General features: G+C 43.3%; 1 protein-coding gene across 1 annotated transcript in view; it reads right to left on the bottom strand.

The window, feature by feature from the left end:
• The window catches only part of LOC118101009 (testican-2), a 37136-nt gene that overhangs the window by 11892 nt on the left and 6254 nt on the right, over window positions 1-18990 (bottom strand). The window contains exons 2-3 of the mRNA XM_035146606.2: window positions 6482-6490; window positions 4540-4585 (exon numbers count right to left, since the gene is read on the bottom strand). Of these exons, the coding sequence (XP_035002497.1) occupies window positions 4540-4585; window positions 6482-6490 (55 nt within the window). The remainder of the gene's footprint in view (window positions 1-4539; window positions 4586-6481; window positions 6491-18990) is intronic.

The following is an 18990-nucleotide window of genomic DNA, read 5'->3' as shown; positions in this document are numbered from 1 at the left end:
GACTGAGGTGGATCACAAATGGCGCAGACACACTACCTCAAAACCTTCTCTACATTGTTTATTTTCATTTGGTTACAAACGCAGCCAAGGAACGATGGAACGGCTTTTGAAGTAATTCTACACTACACATGTTTTAGAGGGAGGAAAATATAATGAGGGTAAGGCACGGGGGTCTGGTTTCACAGGGAGATGGTTGTTGGTTTGAATCCTGGTTCAAAAAAAGAAAAGAAAAAGAAATTGGCTTTGTACAAATCTGTGAATTTGAAATCTACTCCTCAGAGGGGAAGAGACTGGTAGCATTTAGCCTGAGCAGAGAAGCTCAGAGAACTGGATCCTGGCAGTGGTGGTCGCCCATAAAGTCCAAACAGTCATTCCATATAAAACATTTTGTGACCACTTGGCTTTTATTCACTTCATCTGCTACAACACCTATTCCGCCCGGCCGTGATTTAACCCCACAGGCCGAACGATATATATCCAGACTACGACATAGGACGACACATTTGTCTCCTACTTCCCCTTATTTAAAAATAAAGATACAACCTTCCACGACTGTTGCAGAACATATAATTTTGACTGTTTCTTTTACAGCAAAGAAAGTCGTCTCATATTTCCTGAACGCCTCAGCGGATCACATCACTTCTCATCACTCAGGTTTTCCTCAGGTGGTGGAGGAGGATGGTGCTTTTGTTGAAACAGGTTCCAGTCACGGACCATAAACTTTTATGGAGGCAGAGAACCAAACTCCATGTTTTGGTTTTTTTTCTTTTCTTTTTTAGTAGTGTAATATACCGTGAACCATTCCCACTTCAATGTAAGGGATTTGATTATTTCTTGACCAGTGAGCAGCTGCTGTGTACCTGCCCTCCACTCACAAAAAGAGGCAGCTACAGGCTGTGCTGTGAGCCGTGCACTGAGCCAGCATGAAGAATCAAATACAACCAGAAAACAACTCAGAGAGCAAACCTCCGCCGAGGCTCTGTAACCAGCTCCGTCCTGTTTGCATAACAAAACGTTTTTTGAACCTGCATCCGAATCAAGATTAAAATACATAGCGATCAAGAATCTCACAGCCGAGGATTATTTTTTGAAGTAATTCCTGCTGGGAATTATACAGCTTGAATTGTGCAAAATTTCAATGGATGAACTCACAACTACTTAATCTTAAATCTAATCCCAATGCCATTGTGCCACCTACAGTTGAAATGCCCTTTTGCCGGATAACTGTGCATATGTCTAAATCTAGAAGCTAATCACTAAGCTGTATACCAAGATATTGTGGAACATGAAGGAGGAGGATGGTGGAATTTCTTTTTACGATGGAAAGTGTTCTTGAATCCACAATAATCGGCACATAGTGGCTTAAAAGAATGAGGCCAAATGCGTCCCAGAGCACCTCTGAGTGATCAAATCTCAAATTCCTCAACGTGTCTTGGTGCGTTCAAGCCAGTGACTGTATATAAAGATGAATATCAATACAAATGTTGCCATCTAGAAGACCTCTTTTGGAGCCGGAGTCTTCACAGTAGCGATTGGGAAATGAAGGTGCTGTTTCTACGTCCAACTAATGCTTTACATGAGCTTGACCAATCATGAGTCAGTCCAATCAGCTATGAACGCTGGAATGAACAAGAACTACCCAAAAATGACCAATACCATCTTTGAGAAAAATGTACTTTGACTTTTGAGTTAATGTCCCACCCGCTAACATGGAGGAGGCAGGGACTATGACCTATACTGCAACCAGCCACCAGGAGGCTTCACTTTTGGGGGGGATGCCAGATTAGTTTGAGTAACTAACAACGTTTTATATTATACTGTATGTTCCCATAGAAACACAGCTTGGTGTTCCTATCATGGCGTCACATGGCGATGTGCAGCTCTCCCCCTGCTGCTCTGCTCAGCATATATGAGAACTTTAACCGCCTCCAAGCAGCGGCGTTAAAAACCCAGCACATCCCTTACATCCAGAATAATTCTTGCACAACACCTACATCTTGAAAATAAAATCCAAACACAGCATTTAATTTGCATGAAAGATCAAGTGTGGTTTTTTTTCTGCCTCCACTGCTCCCCTGGTTGTTGTTTGCATCGCGCTGCATTTAGATTTCAGTGCAGGACCAGGACCTGAAAGAGCCGTTATGGGTTTTAAATTCTCCTGTAATCATATCATTATTTTCATTATTATTATTATTTATTATTAACACTGCCCTCGCAGTATGACGCCTCGCAGTTGGACAGCATCGCCCATCCAAACCTCTCATCAACCATTTGTCTTACATTCAAGCTGTCAGAGCGTGTTTTTTAATAAGATGTTTTTAGTGGGTCCTGCACACGGAAGTCTGCAAAAGACCTGTTAATGAGCTGCCAAGAAGTAGCAGCACGCATCTGAAACTGAAACTGCTCTGACAGATAATAAAAGCCTGAGAGAGATGAGCCCATCTGACAGCTTTGAGTAAATTAGTTTCAACTGGATTTGCCGTTACTGTCATGTTAGAAGACCCTTTAACACCCTTTGACTTAATTGGCTGCTGCTTCTTTTAAAGCAGTTTCTTTCATTCAACTGGGATGGAGATAAAAAAATCATTTACTGATAATTAGAGAGGATACAACCCACACGTCCACCTCTAATTATCATGTTCGAGTCATTTCCTGAAGTTGTACAAATGGACGCGTGATCATAGTCGCTTGTTTTTCCTCTAAGCACAAAAGAAGTCTAATTAATCAGCAGAAATAAAGCTTGTCAAGGTCAAATATAACAGCTCCTGTTAAGCCCGAGCAGCGGACACCCTACTGTTCTGAGACGTCCCTCAAACGCTCATTTAAAGAAAGACCTTGAGTTGTCTGAAGCCTCCGGTCGGGTCTTTTTGTTCTTTCTGGGGCGTGCAGGTACACCCAGCCGGAGTCTCTGCCGTCATGTCGAATTTGCAACGAAGACGACCTTGATCAATTAGGTTTTGCGGAATTAGTCCCACTGGGAGCAGCGATGGGGATTGAAATCAATGGTATTTAAATGAGCGTCGCCCACGCGGCAGCAGGCGAGGTGTTTTCTGGAGATTACATTAGTTATTCCCCCTGTTGTAAGAACAGATGACTTGGATAATGTGCGGAGCCGCTTCCTCTCACATCTTTTCTCTTTTCAGGCAAGTCCTCAATGATTTTTAAGTGAGGCCGTGTGGGTGGGGGGGGGGCTAACACCGCCACCTTCTCACACTCACCTCGCGCGGGGAACACACCGGCAGCCCTGCGGGTCTGTTAGATTGGCTGCCACAGGTATGAGCAGTATCTTTATAACATGTGGAATGACTCACACTTCACTTCTTCACCTCCGCAACTGAAGTGTTAGTCTTATATCCACAGATGAGTTCAACCAGAGCTTATAGCCACTGCTGCATGTAAAGCTGCACGAACTAGGCAAGGCATTTATGATTATTAAATATCATTGAATATTACCAATTATTATTGGAAGGTTGACCAATCACAGCAGAGTAGGCCACCCAGAGCAGACTGGGCTTTCAAGGGACAGGAGTTAAAAACAAGTGTTTCAGACACAGGCTGAAAAGAGGAGCTGCAGCAATGAACAGTATGAAAGTGATGTATATTCTGAACATCAGGTCACGTAAAGCTTTTCAAGAAATAAACCAAATTATGAACTTGACTTTGAGAATAATATGTCTCCCTTAAATTGAGACTTGTTGTGTTTGTAATAACGACATCTCTTCTGGTTCGGGGATCAGGGATCATGAGGAATATCCAGTGTTCAGCTGTGTCTCAGTTCAGTGAGAGGGACTCCACAGTGGGAGCTCTGGTCAGGTGATTGATCAGCCTTGTTCTCTGTGCATGAAAACCGCTCGGACTCAGAGGTGAGCAGAATTAATCACAACCTGTGGCTGCAGGAGCCGTTGGTTGCTCAGCAAAACAGTTAATGTACACAAACAGGTACATCTGACTGAAAGGGTTCAGCATGTTCACAGCTGCTTTTGCAAAAGTCAGATTTTCTTTCTGTGGACTTGGAGCAGACCCCCTTCGAGGTAAATGGAGCCTGGTGGGAGTTCTGAGCAGAGCCCTCAGCAACAAAGGCAATTATAGCAGGCTTTTCAAACTAATGGATGTGACTGAAGACTCGGCCTCTCCTTCCCTGAATCATAACCGTTTCTCACCCTCAAAAAGATCTGACACCTCGGCCCTGTGCTCCCCACGAGCAGCACGGGCTCAGACAACAACTTCAGACAACTGCAATTAAAAGAGCCATTCACTCCCTTAATATATGCACCGTGTTATTCCACTGTCTGGAGCTGCATGCAGACGGCTCTCAGCACTGATAATGTCTGATACATCTATTGTTCCTACAGTGGAAAGCACCATTAAAGGAAAGTTATTTCAATATTGAAAGTCTTTGCAAACCAACTTTGCATAAAGTGCAGTCGCACAAATAAGAAGAAAAAACACACCAAAGTTCAAATGAAACCCCACAAATGCATCATCACGTCCGCGGGAAAATCTTAATCTCATCCCATAAAAAAAAAAATTCTCACTTACTTTCATCAGAACCCGTGCTCTCCTCCGTGGTTTTGATGTAGTCATCCTGGAAAAGAAATACATTTGCATTAATTAATTTAATAATTCATGTTAGGCATCACTGTGGAGGAAGTGCACTCCCTCTCTCATTAAGGGAATATTTCAGTTAAGCATAAATAATAAAGGAAAATAACAGATATTAAGAAATTTACAGAAACTTTGCTGCGAATGACAGTTTCAATGTGAAGGAGTTTTCACACCTGAAAATCTGAACCAAGCTTTGTGTCTTTGTTTCATGTTTATTTGATGCGGTTTTGGTTTCACATCTCAACTTAGGGAGTGAACTAACAAACTTTGTATGACATACGTGTTTCCTGTCGTCATCACCTACAGGGGCTGCATCTATCTGTACTTGACATTGATTGGTTTGTAGACGAGCGTGTGTCTGACGTCAGCGTCTTTGCAATTTAGTTTCATTGCCGTTGTAATATTGTATTTATGTATGGTTTTACTACAAGAATCACCAACAAAGTACTCTATGCTAGTTCAAAGACAACAAATCAACATCTGTTGCCTGTATCCAGTCTTTATGCTAAGCTAAGCTAACCAGCTGCTGGCTCCAGTAATATATTTAGCCTACAGACATTACGAGTGGTATCAATCTTTTTATTTCACTCAACAACAGTATTTCCCAAAATGTTAAATTATTCCTTTATATGTTTCTTTATGGACATAAAATGATCACGCTTCTTTAATAAACCATTTTAAACATTTTTGTTTTCAGCAGAGATACATTTGAGACCAAGGATTACGTTGTTCACCAAACAAGCTCATGTTCCACTTATTAGCTTGTTCTAGAGCTTTCCACCTTATCACAGGGTCTTCGTCAGCCAGTTAATTCAGAATGATGAAGAGTGTGGATATCTACAGCTCTTCTAAAACTCAAACTGCAGGTAAAGACAATGTCAAACTGTCAAAAGCACGAGAACAAGTGAGTGAGAGAACATTGAGTTTAGATTGTTTTGTTCACAGATTCTTTCCAAGGTCAAAATGAAACAGTCAAACTTAACAATGTTAACTTGTTGACATTAACTTGTTTTTGCACGACTCTTGAAGTTCTTCTTTGTGCAAACATAATTATAATATTTATTTTTTATTATTACTGTGGTTGTTGTTGTTATGAATGCACATTCTAACATTAAGTAAACGACCACAGCAAGACTCTGAAAGCTTTAATGTATCTCATAAAAGGACTGGGACTATCTTAGCTCACGCACTGTTGCAGGGGGAATATTTGCAAACTAACTCTGGTTTTTAAGATTGGGTCCCCGGCGGCGCTGCGCTGCAACGATAATAAAAATTCAGCGTCCCCCCACGCCGTATCCATTTTGACCCACTTCTCTCTGTCAGGACGGAGAGGATCAACTATAAAGCGGTTACTAGTCGGCGCGAGGCCCGGAGAGGACCCGGAGGATCAGGACTGTTCAGTTGAGCTTGGTCTTATGTTGCTGAGGGGACACAGAGACAGAAGTCTCGAGTCAAAGTGAAGAGGCGTCTTAAATACTGTGCACGGGGTGAGGAGTTAAAGGGGTAGTTTCAGTGTTGATGCCTGTTTTTTTCTGCATGGAATTAATAGTTGACTGTCAAAAAAGACGAACGTGCTTCCACGGATGAACCATATTATTTTATTCTTATTGATGTTACTACTTATTTTCTAGGCAGCTGTTATTTCTGTTTTATTTGTTATTGTTACTTGTTTATTTGTCTTTACATTGCAACGCTGAGCTTTTTGTCCAAGATAAAGTTCCTCCTTTGGAAGCAGTGATGTTGTGTTGTTGTGTAATTTTTTGTTCCGCAGGCAGGATGAGCTCCTACTCATCAGGCAGGTGACACCTACAGCCGGAGAAGAGATGTAAAGGGAGAAGACAGACAGGGCTTTGTAAACAACAAAAGAGACACTAACCTCGACTTCCTGTGGCAATGACAAGCAGCGGCGGGGGAGGAAGAAAGGGAGAGCCATTGTTAGAGGTGAAGAAAAAACAGTTTTCATTCCATTCAGCATGCAATCAGTGGGTAGGTTTATTACACTTATGGCAGCAGTGAAACTGTCAGCCCTTAATGCTCACTGATTGCAAATACATGCCTTAGTCTCGCTCGTCTCGCGGGACAACACAAGACATTCACAGAGGATTATGAGCGCCTATTAACCGAGGATGATCAGCTGCCACTTCTGTGAGCTGGCAGGGGTCCCGATCACTGAGGACTCATTCTCTGGCTCCGTTTACAAGCGAGTATGAAACGCCAGCCTCCCACCGGCTCAGAAGTTTGTGGATGAGCCACGACACACGGCGTCGGCCTCGGGGGCGAAAGGAGAGAGGGAAATCGGTGGGAATCTTTAAAGTCGGTGGGCGGATGGGATTCTGATGTTTTTTTTATAGATACAGCAGCAGACATATAGAGCACATTCACTAAGCGCAGCATTGACAACACAGACAGATATAGCTCCCGTAAAATACAACCTTGGGTTAACAGGGGAGCGACTACTTTCCTTTCATTCCATTCCACCATCTTGGCTCAGGTCCAAGGGCATTACACATCAATACCCACCACAGCCACTCCCCGTGTGCGCCATCATTCAGCACTCCGGTGTGTTTGAGAGAAATATAGCACTGCATGGTTTATTTCAGCAACTCAACCCAGTAAATAAACCTAATTCACACACACACACACACACACACACACACACACACACACACACACACACACACAGCCTTACCTGTCTACTTAACAGTGCTGTGACAGCAGCTTAATATATCACTATGAACAATTTACAGGCCACACAAGGACAAGTCAAAAAGCCAGCGGATGGCTTTAAAAGGCTGAGGCAAGCTGAGCCGCCGCAGCTCTCCAGCTTTCAACCACTGAGACTGTTTCTTAGAGGGAAAATATATTTCTCTCCGCAGCAGTGAAAACATCCAGGTGCTACACACACACGAGGGGCAGCATCACTGTTTGTTATCTTCGGAAAATCTTCCCAAACGGCTGCGTGTCAGCCGTGACTGATGCGAGGGGGAGAAAAATAAACTTTAAACATGTCATATGAAATGTGAGCACCCCACTGCTAAGTTAAATTACTTTTTCTCCTCTGATCTGCATCTTTTCACGGCGTTTTAAAGGTTGCGGCCGTAACACTGAGCTCTCGGGGTGACGCCGCAGTGCACAGGGAGTCGGGATAATTGCTAAAGCCCTTAAATCAAGTGAAGAATCTGTGTTTGCAAACGCTTGGGGGGAAAAATGTCATAACACCCTCCCTCGTCATCGGAGACACAAAGATGGCATGTCACACGTCAGATGTACCGATTAATTATTTAATTATTCGCATTGCCCCCTCAATTACCCAGCTCACATTGCTGCGGGGACCGAAGGGAGCCCTACAGCGTGTCCTAAAGGCTGGAGTGCTTATCTTCTCCCGGCAGCAGTGTGACAGCAAGGACACCAGGCGGAGGCTGCGTTTAGTCCTTCACCAAGGTTGAGAACTAATGCTGTCCCACTGAATCCCGGCCAGGCTCCACAGCAAGCCCAGACACGAGGGTGGGAGGCAGGAGGGAAAAGATCAGGGGGCAAAGAGGGTACGATATTCATGGTGGAGGTCCCCAGAGTTATGTGATTCATATCACACACCACCTCTTCTGCCATTTGTCAACAAGGCTGTAATGCAGCCGGTGTAAAACAGAGCCGGGAGGCTAATGGAGCTTGACTATCCAGATGCTGCGACTGCTCCTCCCGGACCAGCTCGCCGGTATTAGGCAGACAGCATTTGGCCACAAGCCTGAGTGCGCTCCTCTGAGTTAACGTCTATCTCACCTCGACTGAACCCTGTCTGCTGGCGACATAAATACCCCTGATAGCCATGAACCACCGAACCCCAACGCCACACGTCCTCCTGAGTGACACCAAAATGTTCATACACATCCCCGCTCTGCACGAAAACCACAGAGGGGAGCCGAACTTTTGACTCGTACACCATTTAAGAACATGTTTATTTCATAGCGAGGAAGTAGGTAGGTATATAGTTTGTGTTTATGAGCTAGCATTAATGGCTAGAACTGGTCGGATACATAATGTGTATATAAAGATCGACAACATGAACGCTCCCCAAAGTGAAGCCAAAGTGCCTTGATCGCCCCCTGGTGGCTTTCTGCAGTATAGGTCATAAATCCCACCTCCTCCCTGTTAGTTGATGGTTCGCTACTGGCTCCAAAGGCACAGGAATGGCAGAAATTGTATCACGGATATTTTGGCTTTCTTTCTGGATAGTGGGAGGAAGTGGAAACACCTCGTCCACTACGACTGGACCTCAGAAACAAATATGAAAGTAAACCTTAGTAAGGTCTTAGCATTCATATCGAGGGCATAAATATGACAATTCTACAAAATGTGTGCCTCCTACAATAGCTGCTAAGGGCATGTAGAAAAGATTAGAAAGAGCTTGTGTTGAGGGGGAAATAAAAAAAGTGCAGACAAAAAGAAAAGAGGATTTGCCAGAAGGTGTTGGAAGGTGTCTGTGGAAATGTCAGAAACTCCCTCCAGACAGCTACAGCAAAGCTAACAGGCCGAGGAAATCATGGAGTTTTATTTTGACGGACAAACAACCACTAAACCACTCTCCCACGTTTGGATACATACATCATTTCTCCTCTGAAGTGCAGCTCTCACATCTGACCATACATCTTATTAAACACCATGAACAATGTTTTTATTTCTACTGAAATTAAGAACGTGAACATGTTTCAAAATCAAGTTACAAACATTGATTAAATATCTTCATTGGATTAGTATCAGTAATGGCAGCTGCTGTGTAATTTGTATGTGAAAAGGTAGTGTTGAGCCAGCTGTAATGTTTGCTCATGTTTCCCCACCGCTCAAGTGTTAGAGGTCAAATGCAATTCACCAGAGACGCCCTGTATCCTTGGAGCGTCTGATGCGGAATACAAACTAAGCAGTGATCTGGAGTGGATTCAAAATTCAAAATTCAAAAAACAGGAAGTAACACTGGAGAGAAGCTTGCATGCTTTTGAGTGTTCAAATCCAGAGGTGCTGGAGCACAACGGCACCTCGGCTCGACGGAGAAAATGCTCACGGGGTAAAAGAAATGTCACAGTGAGAATCTGCATCTTCTCCTCGCACCCTGCTGCAACGATCCGTCACGTGCACGCCGCCCGCTCGCTTCATCACTGCAGCTCATCTGTCCCTGTAACGTGACAGGGTCAGATACAGTCTGCGTGCAGAGGGACACTTACATCCTCGACACACACGCTGATATACACAACCAACGCGAAAGCAAACGTCACCTCCACACACACTATCATCTCATCTACAGCTTGAAAGGAAGATGAGCTCCTCTCTGACCACAGGACAGCATATCTCCTGGTCTAATTCAGAAATATCATATTCTGTTGTTGACTGATTCCTTAGCTCTGTATCTAAACAGACCTGTTCCATCCTTGAAGGAACAATTAGACAATTTTCCAGAGAAGTAGGCCAAACCAAAATTGTGTCGCCAGTTTGTCCCGCTCTTCCTGTTGCTTCGTTAGCTAGTTGAGTGGCTGCACAGAAGCCCATTAGCTTTGTTACCTGCACGCAATGAATCCTAGGATAAGTTGGCCCAAGAGAGATCCACCTGTTGGATCCTTCGTTGCATCCTCTCAAATGAAAGGACGCATTTGTCAGCCCCATTTGAAGGAGCCTTTCAATAGTCGCGCCACTTCAACCCAATCAGTCCACAAATGCAACCTCCAAAGGATGCGGCTCCTGAATTGAGATACAGCTAAAGACTGTATATGAGGGGAAACAGCTAGTGTGGCTCTGTTCAAAGGTAAAGTATTGGTGGTGCAAAATGCCAGGGGGGCCCCACAAGATTAGGGATGGTACCAAAACCTGACTGTGAAATTATTGGTTCTGTTGTCAGAAAATTAAGTAAATACATTTCCTATTTATTAATGCTCCATAGACGTTATCGTGCACATTTCATCTCAATAACATCAAGACTTTGATCTACGCTGCATCTTGTATCTCTCCTAATCCAGATGAGAGCTCTCTCTCGGACTAAAATCTCACCTGAGGCTCCAGCATTTCCCTGGTTTCTCCCTCTCTACTGTCTATCATGTTACAGCTCAACTGTATAATTTAAGACTAACGTGTGAAAACAACAAAGAAAAAGAAGAAAAGAAAATGATTGAGCGTGTTTCCCCAAATGTCAACCTCGTTCCTTTTTATGTCTGGCAGATTTAAGTGATATTTGGTGGAATATCAGTTCAGGCCACCAGACAAACAAGTATTGTAATTAGTTTTTTTGACGTGCATCCAGATCTGATGGCAGCAGCATGTGGCACTTTATGACAATTTGATGTTTGTAGAAACTGCTCCGTGTAGAAGCTAATTTCTTTTTCCCCTAAATTCTTTGGTTTCAGATGAATCCATCCAGCTGCGTAAATTTCTACTTAACATATTTTCTGTCTTTTCATTTCGTGCTAAAGATTGTTTTTCATTAATCCTCCTGCACGACAGATTTCACCCAATCTTTTTCAAACTCCTTCCATCACACAACTGCATGATAAAACATGGTGAGCTGTTTTCCACAAATTGGCTTTCAAACTTGCGTGGCCTACATAAACTTAATAAAATATTATGATATATGTGTAAGGACAGAAGGAACTGTCATTTCTTTACTAAAAGAATAATTTGAAGAGTGGAATGATGGGGTTTGGTATCATGTGTTTCTTTTGGGTGGAGAACGCACCACAAGCACTCAGTCTAGTTTAAAATGAGCTGGTACAATGTGATGGCAGTAATCATGATTCCTCCTCAGATAAGATCTATTTCTTTGAAAGGCTCCTCATCAGCATGTTTATCCCTTTTTTTATTCAGATGCAGATTTTTTGACGGATTAATAAACAGTGCCAACAGCAAACTAGGGATCGAAAACGCCTTCAAAAACATTGAACTCACACAGACACACTCATCTCAAGAGCTGCAGTTTCTTGAAATCCCTCTAAGTCGAGGCTTCGTGCCTCCTCCTCCGCGCTCGTCCTTATTGATATGCTGAAGACGATATTTGCAGTAAAGACCCAACTTAAGCAGCGGGATATGAGTTAGAGGTTAAATGATGATCTGGACATTTTGCATTTCCTCCGGTCGTCATTTAATCAGCCTCACGAAAGTCATTTACTCAGGCAGTGACTGGATAAACACAGGCTGATGGATGGACCGGTGAACCGGGTCATGTCTGTAATGAACGGAGACCTGCATGTGAGAGGCTCTCCTCAGCTGATGGCTCCGCTCTGGGGCCGGGGCCCTGTCATCCTATCAGATCACCGAGGTGTATCTGCCCATCTTCCTGGGAGGACATTGTCAGCTCACCGTTCCCCCGGCCATCATTTGCACAGTAATGCGCTCTGCTTGATTAATGTAGCCGAATTAGCGGCGTCTCCCTGCTTTAAAATCGCTGCAAAAGGGCACGCGGGCGGAGGCGGTCGTGAATCTACATTCCACCCTCTGTCTCCCTGTAGTTACCAGGGAGCAGCGGGAGTGCATCTCACCGTTGCCGGGTCATTATGGCTCCCCGGTACAGCATGCTGGGGCCTGAGTGGTGGAGGTAATGTCTCGCTCTGTTTGTACCCCGCTGCCTTTGAAAACGACAGAGAAATGGGATACACTAATGGCGCAGACCCACCACAGATTGAAGCACTTAGAAAAGCATTAGAGTGTTCCAAAATGACACTGTCTTTCGTCGCCAAACCCGCCGGCTTTAGAGCGACATTAAATATTCACTTAAACATGAGGCAGAAAGCACACAGAATCAATTAAGTCAATCAAGTCTCCTCTAATATACATGTATCCTCCTATATACCAACTCCCGTGGCTCCTGTGCGCCTGCATGAGGACACATCTCCTCAGTTTGCTCTTATTGAATCGTGACAGCTCTTAGATTTCTGCACCATATTCGCACTGACAGATATTAAAGTGATCTACAGTTGTATAACAGGCTGTTTGAGGTGATTACATGCCATGTATACATATCTACAGTATATAAATATATATAAATGAGAATTGTCATCACAATCCAGAGATAAAACAAGAAACCCACAGAGAAAAATGGGGGTGTCTCCATTGCAACAAAACACCAGAGCATTATGGGATTAAGTCGCAGCCCGGGCAACACAGAGCTGGATCAAATTGATCATCTGAGCTGGAGTGCTCGGGGGCTCTGCAGGCGAAAGGACGCATGTTGCTTCACAAGGTAAGACGCCTGCCTGCAATGCAGTACAGCACACAGAGCACAATCTGCAGCCATCTCTGCACACTGAAGGGCACGTCTCTCTTCCCGAGCAGCCAAGGAGCCGACTGTCGAGCGTGCATCCGTCTGAAACACTTGCACTGCGCCGAAATTCAGAAATAATCAGGCAGACTTGGTTTGCTTATGAATGCAAATGATTTAACTAACCTGCAATGACATTTTTTACAGGATGGTATATTTGTCATTAAAATAAAAGAGGCTTTCCCCCCCAACCTGAAACAGGATTCTAAAAACATTAAGACCCTCGGATGAGAGGCTTTTTTTCTTCAAAGCCTCGGCCATGTGTAAATTAGGCTACATTTCAGGAAGTTGCATCACAGGAATGAACCTTTTTCAGTATCTCATCTCAGGAGCTCTTCAACTGTGGTCTGGCGATTCCCACGATGAAGTTGCACATGAAACAGTGGCCAGGCTCAGCTCGCCTGCACGGGACAGACTCCACAGTGGAATCATGGCATCGCATGCTCTGAGGGATGCAGTAATTGGAGAGGAGGAGGACGCAGCGGACGCAGAAAAATGGATTCTGTTGGACTCTGCTGCTGAGCCAAGCAGAACTGTGGACGGCCGGAATCTGTGCAGCATGTTACGCCACCCCCCCACACCCATTTGCAAAACAAAGAAGCAGAAAGAGAGGAGGCGAGCCTTCAGGTTGAGCTCCACACAGATGCCCCAGGGAGATCGCAGCTTATGCAGGCCTCCTTTACTCTGCTGAGCCATGCTGCTTCTGGCTTCTGCATGCAATATTAGCAGAAAAAAAACTAAGACAAGCTGAAGGAGTCAGCTCCACAACAGCAAAAATATTGATGGCAGTTTTCTACTTTCACTTTATAGTGGCTACACTCGTCAATATTGATCTGCATAAACTTATCAGCATTCATAAATAGAAGAAAAAGCTTAATTTGTTGTTGGCGTACTCATCTAAACCAGGAAAGCTAAATCAATACCGAATGTGTTAGAGGCTAAGAAAATAAATTCCACTCCAACAGACTCTTTGTTTCCCTGAAGAATATGACAATCCTTTCAGGTTAAGCTACTTAAAATACGAGGTATCTTCACCAAGTGATTATTTCAGAGTTGGGATTGATTTGAAAATGTTCAGGGATTAAACAGACATTTTTAAGGACCAGATTCAGGTCTGTCCCTCTTCATGAATTTATATTTAATCTAAAGCCAAACCAATGCTAGAAGTAAAATATCATGTAGGTTTTATGTATTGTGATGTATCTTAACCCAGCTGCTATTAAGGCTTTGTTGTATCTTGTATTATAAATTGATTTAATGCAGCCGTTGTTAGTGTTTCGATGTCTGGCTTGGTTGAAATAGGTTACCACTTCTTTTCTCATTGACTATTCATATTTATTCATTCAAGGTTAAGTTAACAACAGTTGTTGGAGGAGAATGAGTAACACTGTCCTCACTTTAAAAAAAAAAAAAGAGTCTGAATGGTTTGTTTAGCTTACAACTTTTTAGAGAGAATATTTTTTCCACGATGTATTATTCCTCTCAGTCGATCTTACAACAACATGCACAGCTGCGTCCATCTCATCCTCGCCTGTCGAGGCCATTCTCCTGACGCTGTAGATGTAGCGAGGTGGCTAGCTAACAAAGTAGGACAATGACTGTCTTGTTTGACACAAACACAATTTTGATTTGACGATTCCGTGATTCCTACATCTGCGTAAAACGACCTGAACTCTCACTAGAGCACCACATTTTTATTAGTTGAAAATAGTGCCCAACAAATATAACCATATTAACCACTATTTAAATCAGTTGGCAATACACAGTAACCAGGTCTTTGCAGAAATTCTTTTAAAGTGAAAGTTTGTGACGTTTTATTAAAGATCAATGTTTTCAATAGACATCAATGAGTGAGAAAGTATTGTACGGCATTTTGTTGTGAGTAAAAAAATATATAAAATATCACCAGTAACACATTGTCCTCTAGCCAGAAATTAGGAATTTTATTCTATCAAAATGCTGTGAAACCATTTGAGCGTGCTGCAGCGCACTTTCATTATGTGTGTTCAGCACACCTCCCAAAAAACAATATCATTTTACAGCTGTCTAATCTGTGCGATGATTATTATGTTGTCTTTTAGCCATTCGTGAATTTTTTAACTCCTGTTGTTCAAATTAATTAGGCTCTGATGACAAGTCCATTGAAGCTATGCTGAGCTTTTTTTTTTTTACAACTGTCAGACATGAGTTTAGAGACCGGCAGCATGGTTAAGAGGAGATAATGATGATAACCATCCCATTTGAAATGCCGCAGGGATCAGAACGAGACAGCTCACAGGGGTAGCTAAGTTAAATATGCTAGCTGGCTGATTACATTTAATTCCCCCCGTCTGCCATGGCAATGAGAACAAATTGGGTTGTTGTGGCTGCTGATAATGCTAATCTCCGGCAATGGCAGCGGGATATTACAGTAAAACAGAGAGCCACATTGAGATGTCACATTATGGCTTTAGGAAGGACTACATCATGCATAAATGAGATTCTGTCGGGTTCTTTCAACTGAGAAAAAAGCTATTAGCGCTTTAGCTGTGTGCCCTATCCCTGCTATTCGATTTGCTTGATTAAGGTCATTTCAATATGACTTTGTAGTGTGTATCCATTATCCTGCCAACTCGGCAAATTAAGGGTCTCTGTCTTTCTCCCACACACACACACACACACACACACACACACAAACAAACATATCCCCCTCATGCCACACATACTAAACACAGCGTGTACACACACAGGATCACTTCCAAGCATATGCCCTTGACACCAAACTCTCGCTCTGACCGTTAATGCGAAGAGGAGGCTCAGCTCTCCCCGCTTCCTCCACGTGAAGCTCCGGGACACGCTGGCCCAAACCCAAACGGGCGCCCATCTTGTCCGACGTTAATATCAAGACAACAGAAAACAGTCAGAGAGGCCGATTCTCCCTGAGGCAAGAGCGTGTCCTCTAAGTTTCTGCAGCTCCCTGATTGTACAGCACTTGCTCCGCTGTTAGACCAGTGAGCGATTCGTGGCCTAGAGCAAGGAACCTGTGCACCTTGCATTGTTCCGCCTATTGTTGCTGAACATAAACGATCTGAGTGTGTTTGCTCAGACCATGAGTTTAGCGCTGTTTGGTCCTGTTATATTAACGGTGGCCCCAAACGTGCATCTATCAAAAAAAATTTGAAAAACACCCAAGGCAGACCTGAATATATTCAGGGCGGCGCTTTTCTGCAGCCTCAATATATCTCCACCCGGCTGACACTGTGTATGCACAGCTAGGTTTAATCATTTCCACTCAAATATCAGGTCCCACGACTGCCCTTTTTCTGGGGGAAGGATTTCAGCAGGTGCCTGTTGTGTCTGTGAGCGATAACAATAAAGGTCACCACAGATAAACAGATAAGGACGTCATCGTTGTCGAGTGGCGGATGAGTTTCCCACTGTCAATAAATACAGGTTGATTTCTTATCGTCAAGATCCTCTCTCCTAGATTTTTATTTTTTCCAACCTGAGCGTTTGTTGACTTTTGTGAATCTAAATCTCACCAGCAATGAGAAGAGGGGTCAGATCTCTTATATGCAGAGTCTTTTCAGACAGGAACCTGCTCCCAACCCGCAACAAATACACCACATTGCACAGGGAGCTTTTCTACGTGAGATATATTTCAGAAAATATGTCAAATCAAAAATATAAACAGCATTGGTTGCATTACTATGACTATTCTACTTTGTTGTTGTCCTTCCTTTCCTTTCAGCAGATTGGTTAGTCCACCACTTTATGAAATTTTGGACAAACGTTCATGGTTTCCTGAGGATGAATCCCTCTAAATTTATATCGTCCCCTGAATTTTCTGCTAGCGCCACCTTTAGTTTGAAATTTAGTTTTTTTTTGTGGTTGAAACGTTTCGACAAATATTAAATCGACTAGCATTAAATTTGGTACAGATATTTATTTAGCGTCTTTATTAGAATTCTGACAATATCTGCAGAACAATTAGATTCCCTACATTCCCATCACCCTCAGCTGTACTGTGTGTGTTTAGTGCTCATTACCCACTGCCAAGTTCAGCATGCTGGGCCTTGGCGGAGGTATGCGCCCTACTGATAGCCATTCTAATTATATTTGTGGACCACACTGGCAGAAGTTAAAGGGGATCCATGTGAGCAATCTTCCTAAAAGCTTCCACTGTCGACTCATAGTCCACCATGATATCGTTTTTAATACATGATGGTTTGTCTGTTGAAAAGCTCAATCATCGACTGCGTCTCGGTGTCGTCGTGCCAGCGATGAATGCAGACAGACACACAAGCAGAGTGGCAGCATTTATCTCTGTGCCTGCAGCAGGGCAGAGAGGAGCTTCACCAGTACAGAGACAACTCTCAGGCAGATGCCACTATAAATAATGCATGAAGAAAAGAGCCAGAAGAAGAACCTTGGAACAGCTAATTATTCAGCTCGACATTTCAGCAACTCACATTGCTGTTGGTGCGTGTTAATACACTGATGTTGGAGGTGCATCCAGGCTCCATTATGAAACACGCTGATCTGCATGTGTACTGTCCCATCGCAACGAGAAGCTTCCCCGTGCTCGGCCAGGGTGGAAGGAGGAGAGATATTTTGTATATTTGGACAATCTGTGGGCTGTGGAACGAGGCTTAAAAGAGCTTTCCTGCTGTTCGAGGCAGCAGTTTAGTTTTTCTCTCTCCATCTCTATCTCTCTGTGTTTCCATTTTTTTTTTTTCCGCAAAGCATAAATTGATGTCTGGCTTTTCCACAGGAGCAACAACGCAAAAAAGCCTCTTAATTCAATTTGGAGTAGCGTTGGGAAGCAGGATTCCTTTTCTTCTCCGGTCCGAAAACACAACAAATCCCCTCCAACATTCACCTCCATACGAGACATAGTGGTAATGACAAGAAGCAGGAAAAATGTATCTTCCCACCACTTCTGCCTTTTGGATCTCATTAGTGTGCGGCGAGCAGATCTCCACAGACAGTTGATTTGATAGGTTGATTCACACAGCAGAGGAAACATAGATAACTAATAGCACATTTAACTGCTTTGCTTTTTCTCGTCTCTTAACTTTCAACCCCCGCACTTCCATTTACTGTTAATTGGAAATAGGTCTCATTCTCATATTTTCTACAATTGCATACCGTCCTCTTACGTTTCCTATTTTTCATATCCGTAATTACACTGGCTGTTAGTGCGGCAGCGTAAATCCTGTGGGAGGCTAATAAATGGCTGAGGTTGATGACAGGAGCAGGAAAATGCCACACAGCTGGCAGTGTGACTTTGAGCACGGTAAAGGAGCTCCGTGTCACTTAGGATGCAACACCTGCACGCTCGCTGTCCATCTGCAGAAAGACGGCGTGAACCCTGGTCCTGTGTTTATCAAAGAGCTCTCACAGAGGAGTGGAGCCGAGTGTAGCAACGGTGACTTGGTCATCGCCGTCATTTCGCTGCCAGCAAGAGTCATGAGTCTGATTCGTGTTTGGATAAATCAACAGGTTGCTTATTGGAGCTGAGCTACATCATCAGACTTGCTTGCTGTCGTTAATGGATGTGTTGCTAAATAAAGGCTTATATGTCACTGTGGCTGGAGTCTAGCTGTGCGGTGATATCGCGGTGAAGTATTGAGAATTTTAATAGTCGAGAATGGCAAATATTCTCTAATTGTAGCTTCTTACAAATGTTTTTTTCTGTGTTGTATCTTCGTAGATCAAAAGTCAAAGCAAACTATTTCAAAAGGTCACCTTCAACTCTGAAAATGAGAATTTTTCCACTATTCTTTTACATTTTATGATTGAAACGAGGCAGAGTCGTGAGTGCTAACCAGCTCACGGATTGTTAAATTAAATCTAATTCAGAAATTATTATACAGAATACATTGTTCATACAGCACCTTTGTGAGATCAAAAAAATTAATTTGCCCACTGCTTTGGTTTGTTAGCTGCTGAGCCAGTGACCTTTCAATTAGCCTCTGCTGTACTTTGTGTTAAGCGCTAATTAGAAATCGTCTATATGTGAACATACTGAACTAAGATGGTGAACATGGTAAATGCCAGGCAAGCCTTATCATGTCCGCACTGTAATTCTAAGTGCTTCTAGCTATAAACAT

This window comes from Hippoglossus stenolepis, chromosome 21 (assembly GCF_022539355.2).
Source record: "Hippoglossus stenolepis isolate QCI-W04-F060 chromosome 21, HSTE1.2, whole genome shotgun sequence".
Taxonomy (NCBI): Eukaryota; Metazoa; Chordata; class Actinopteri; order Pleuronectiformes; family Pleuronectidae; genus Hippoglossus; species Hippoglossus stenolepis.
This window is presented reverse-complemented; position numbering and strand designations above follow the sequence as displayed.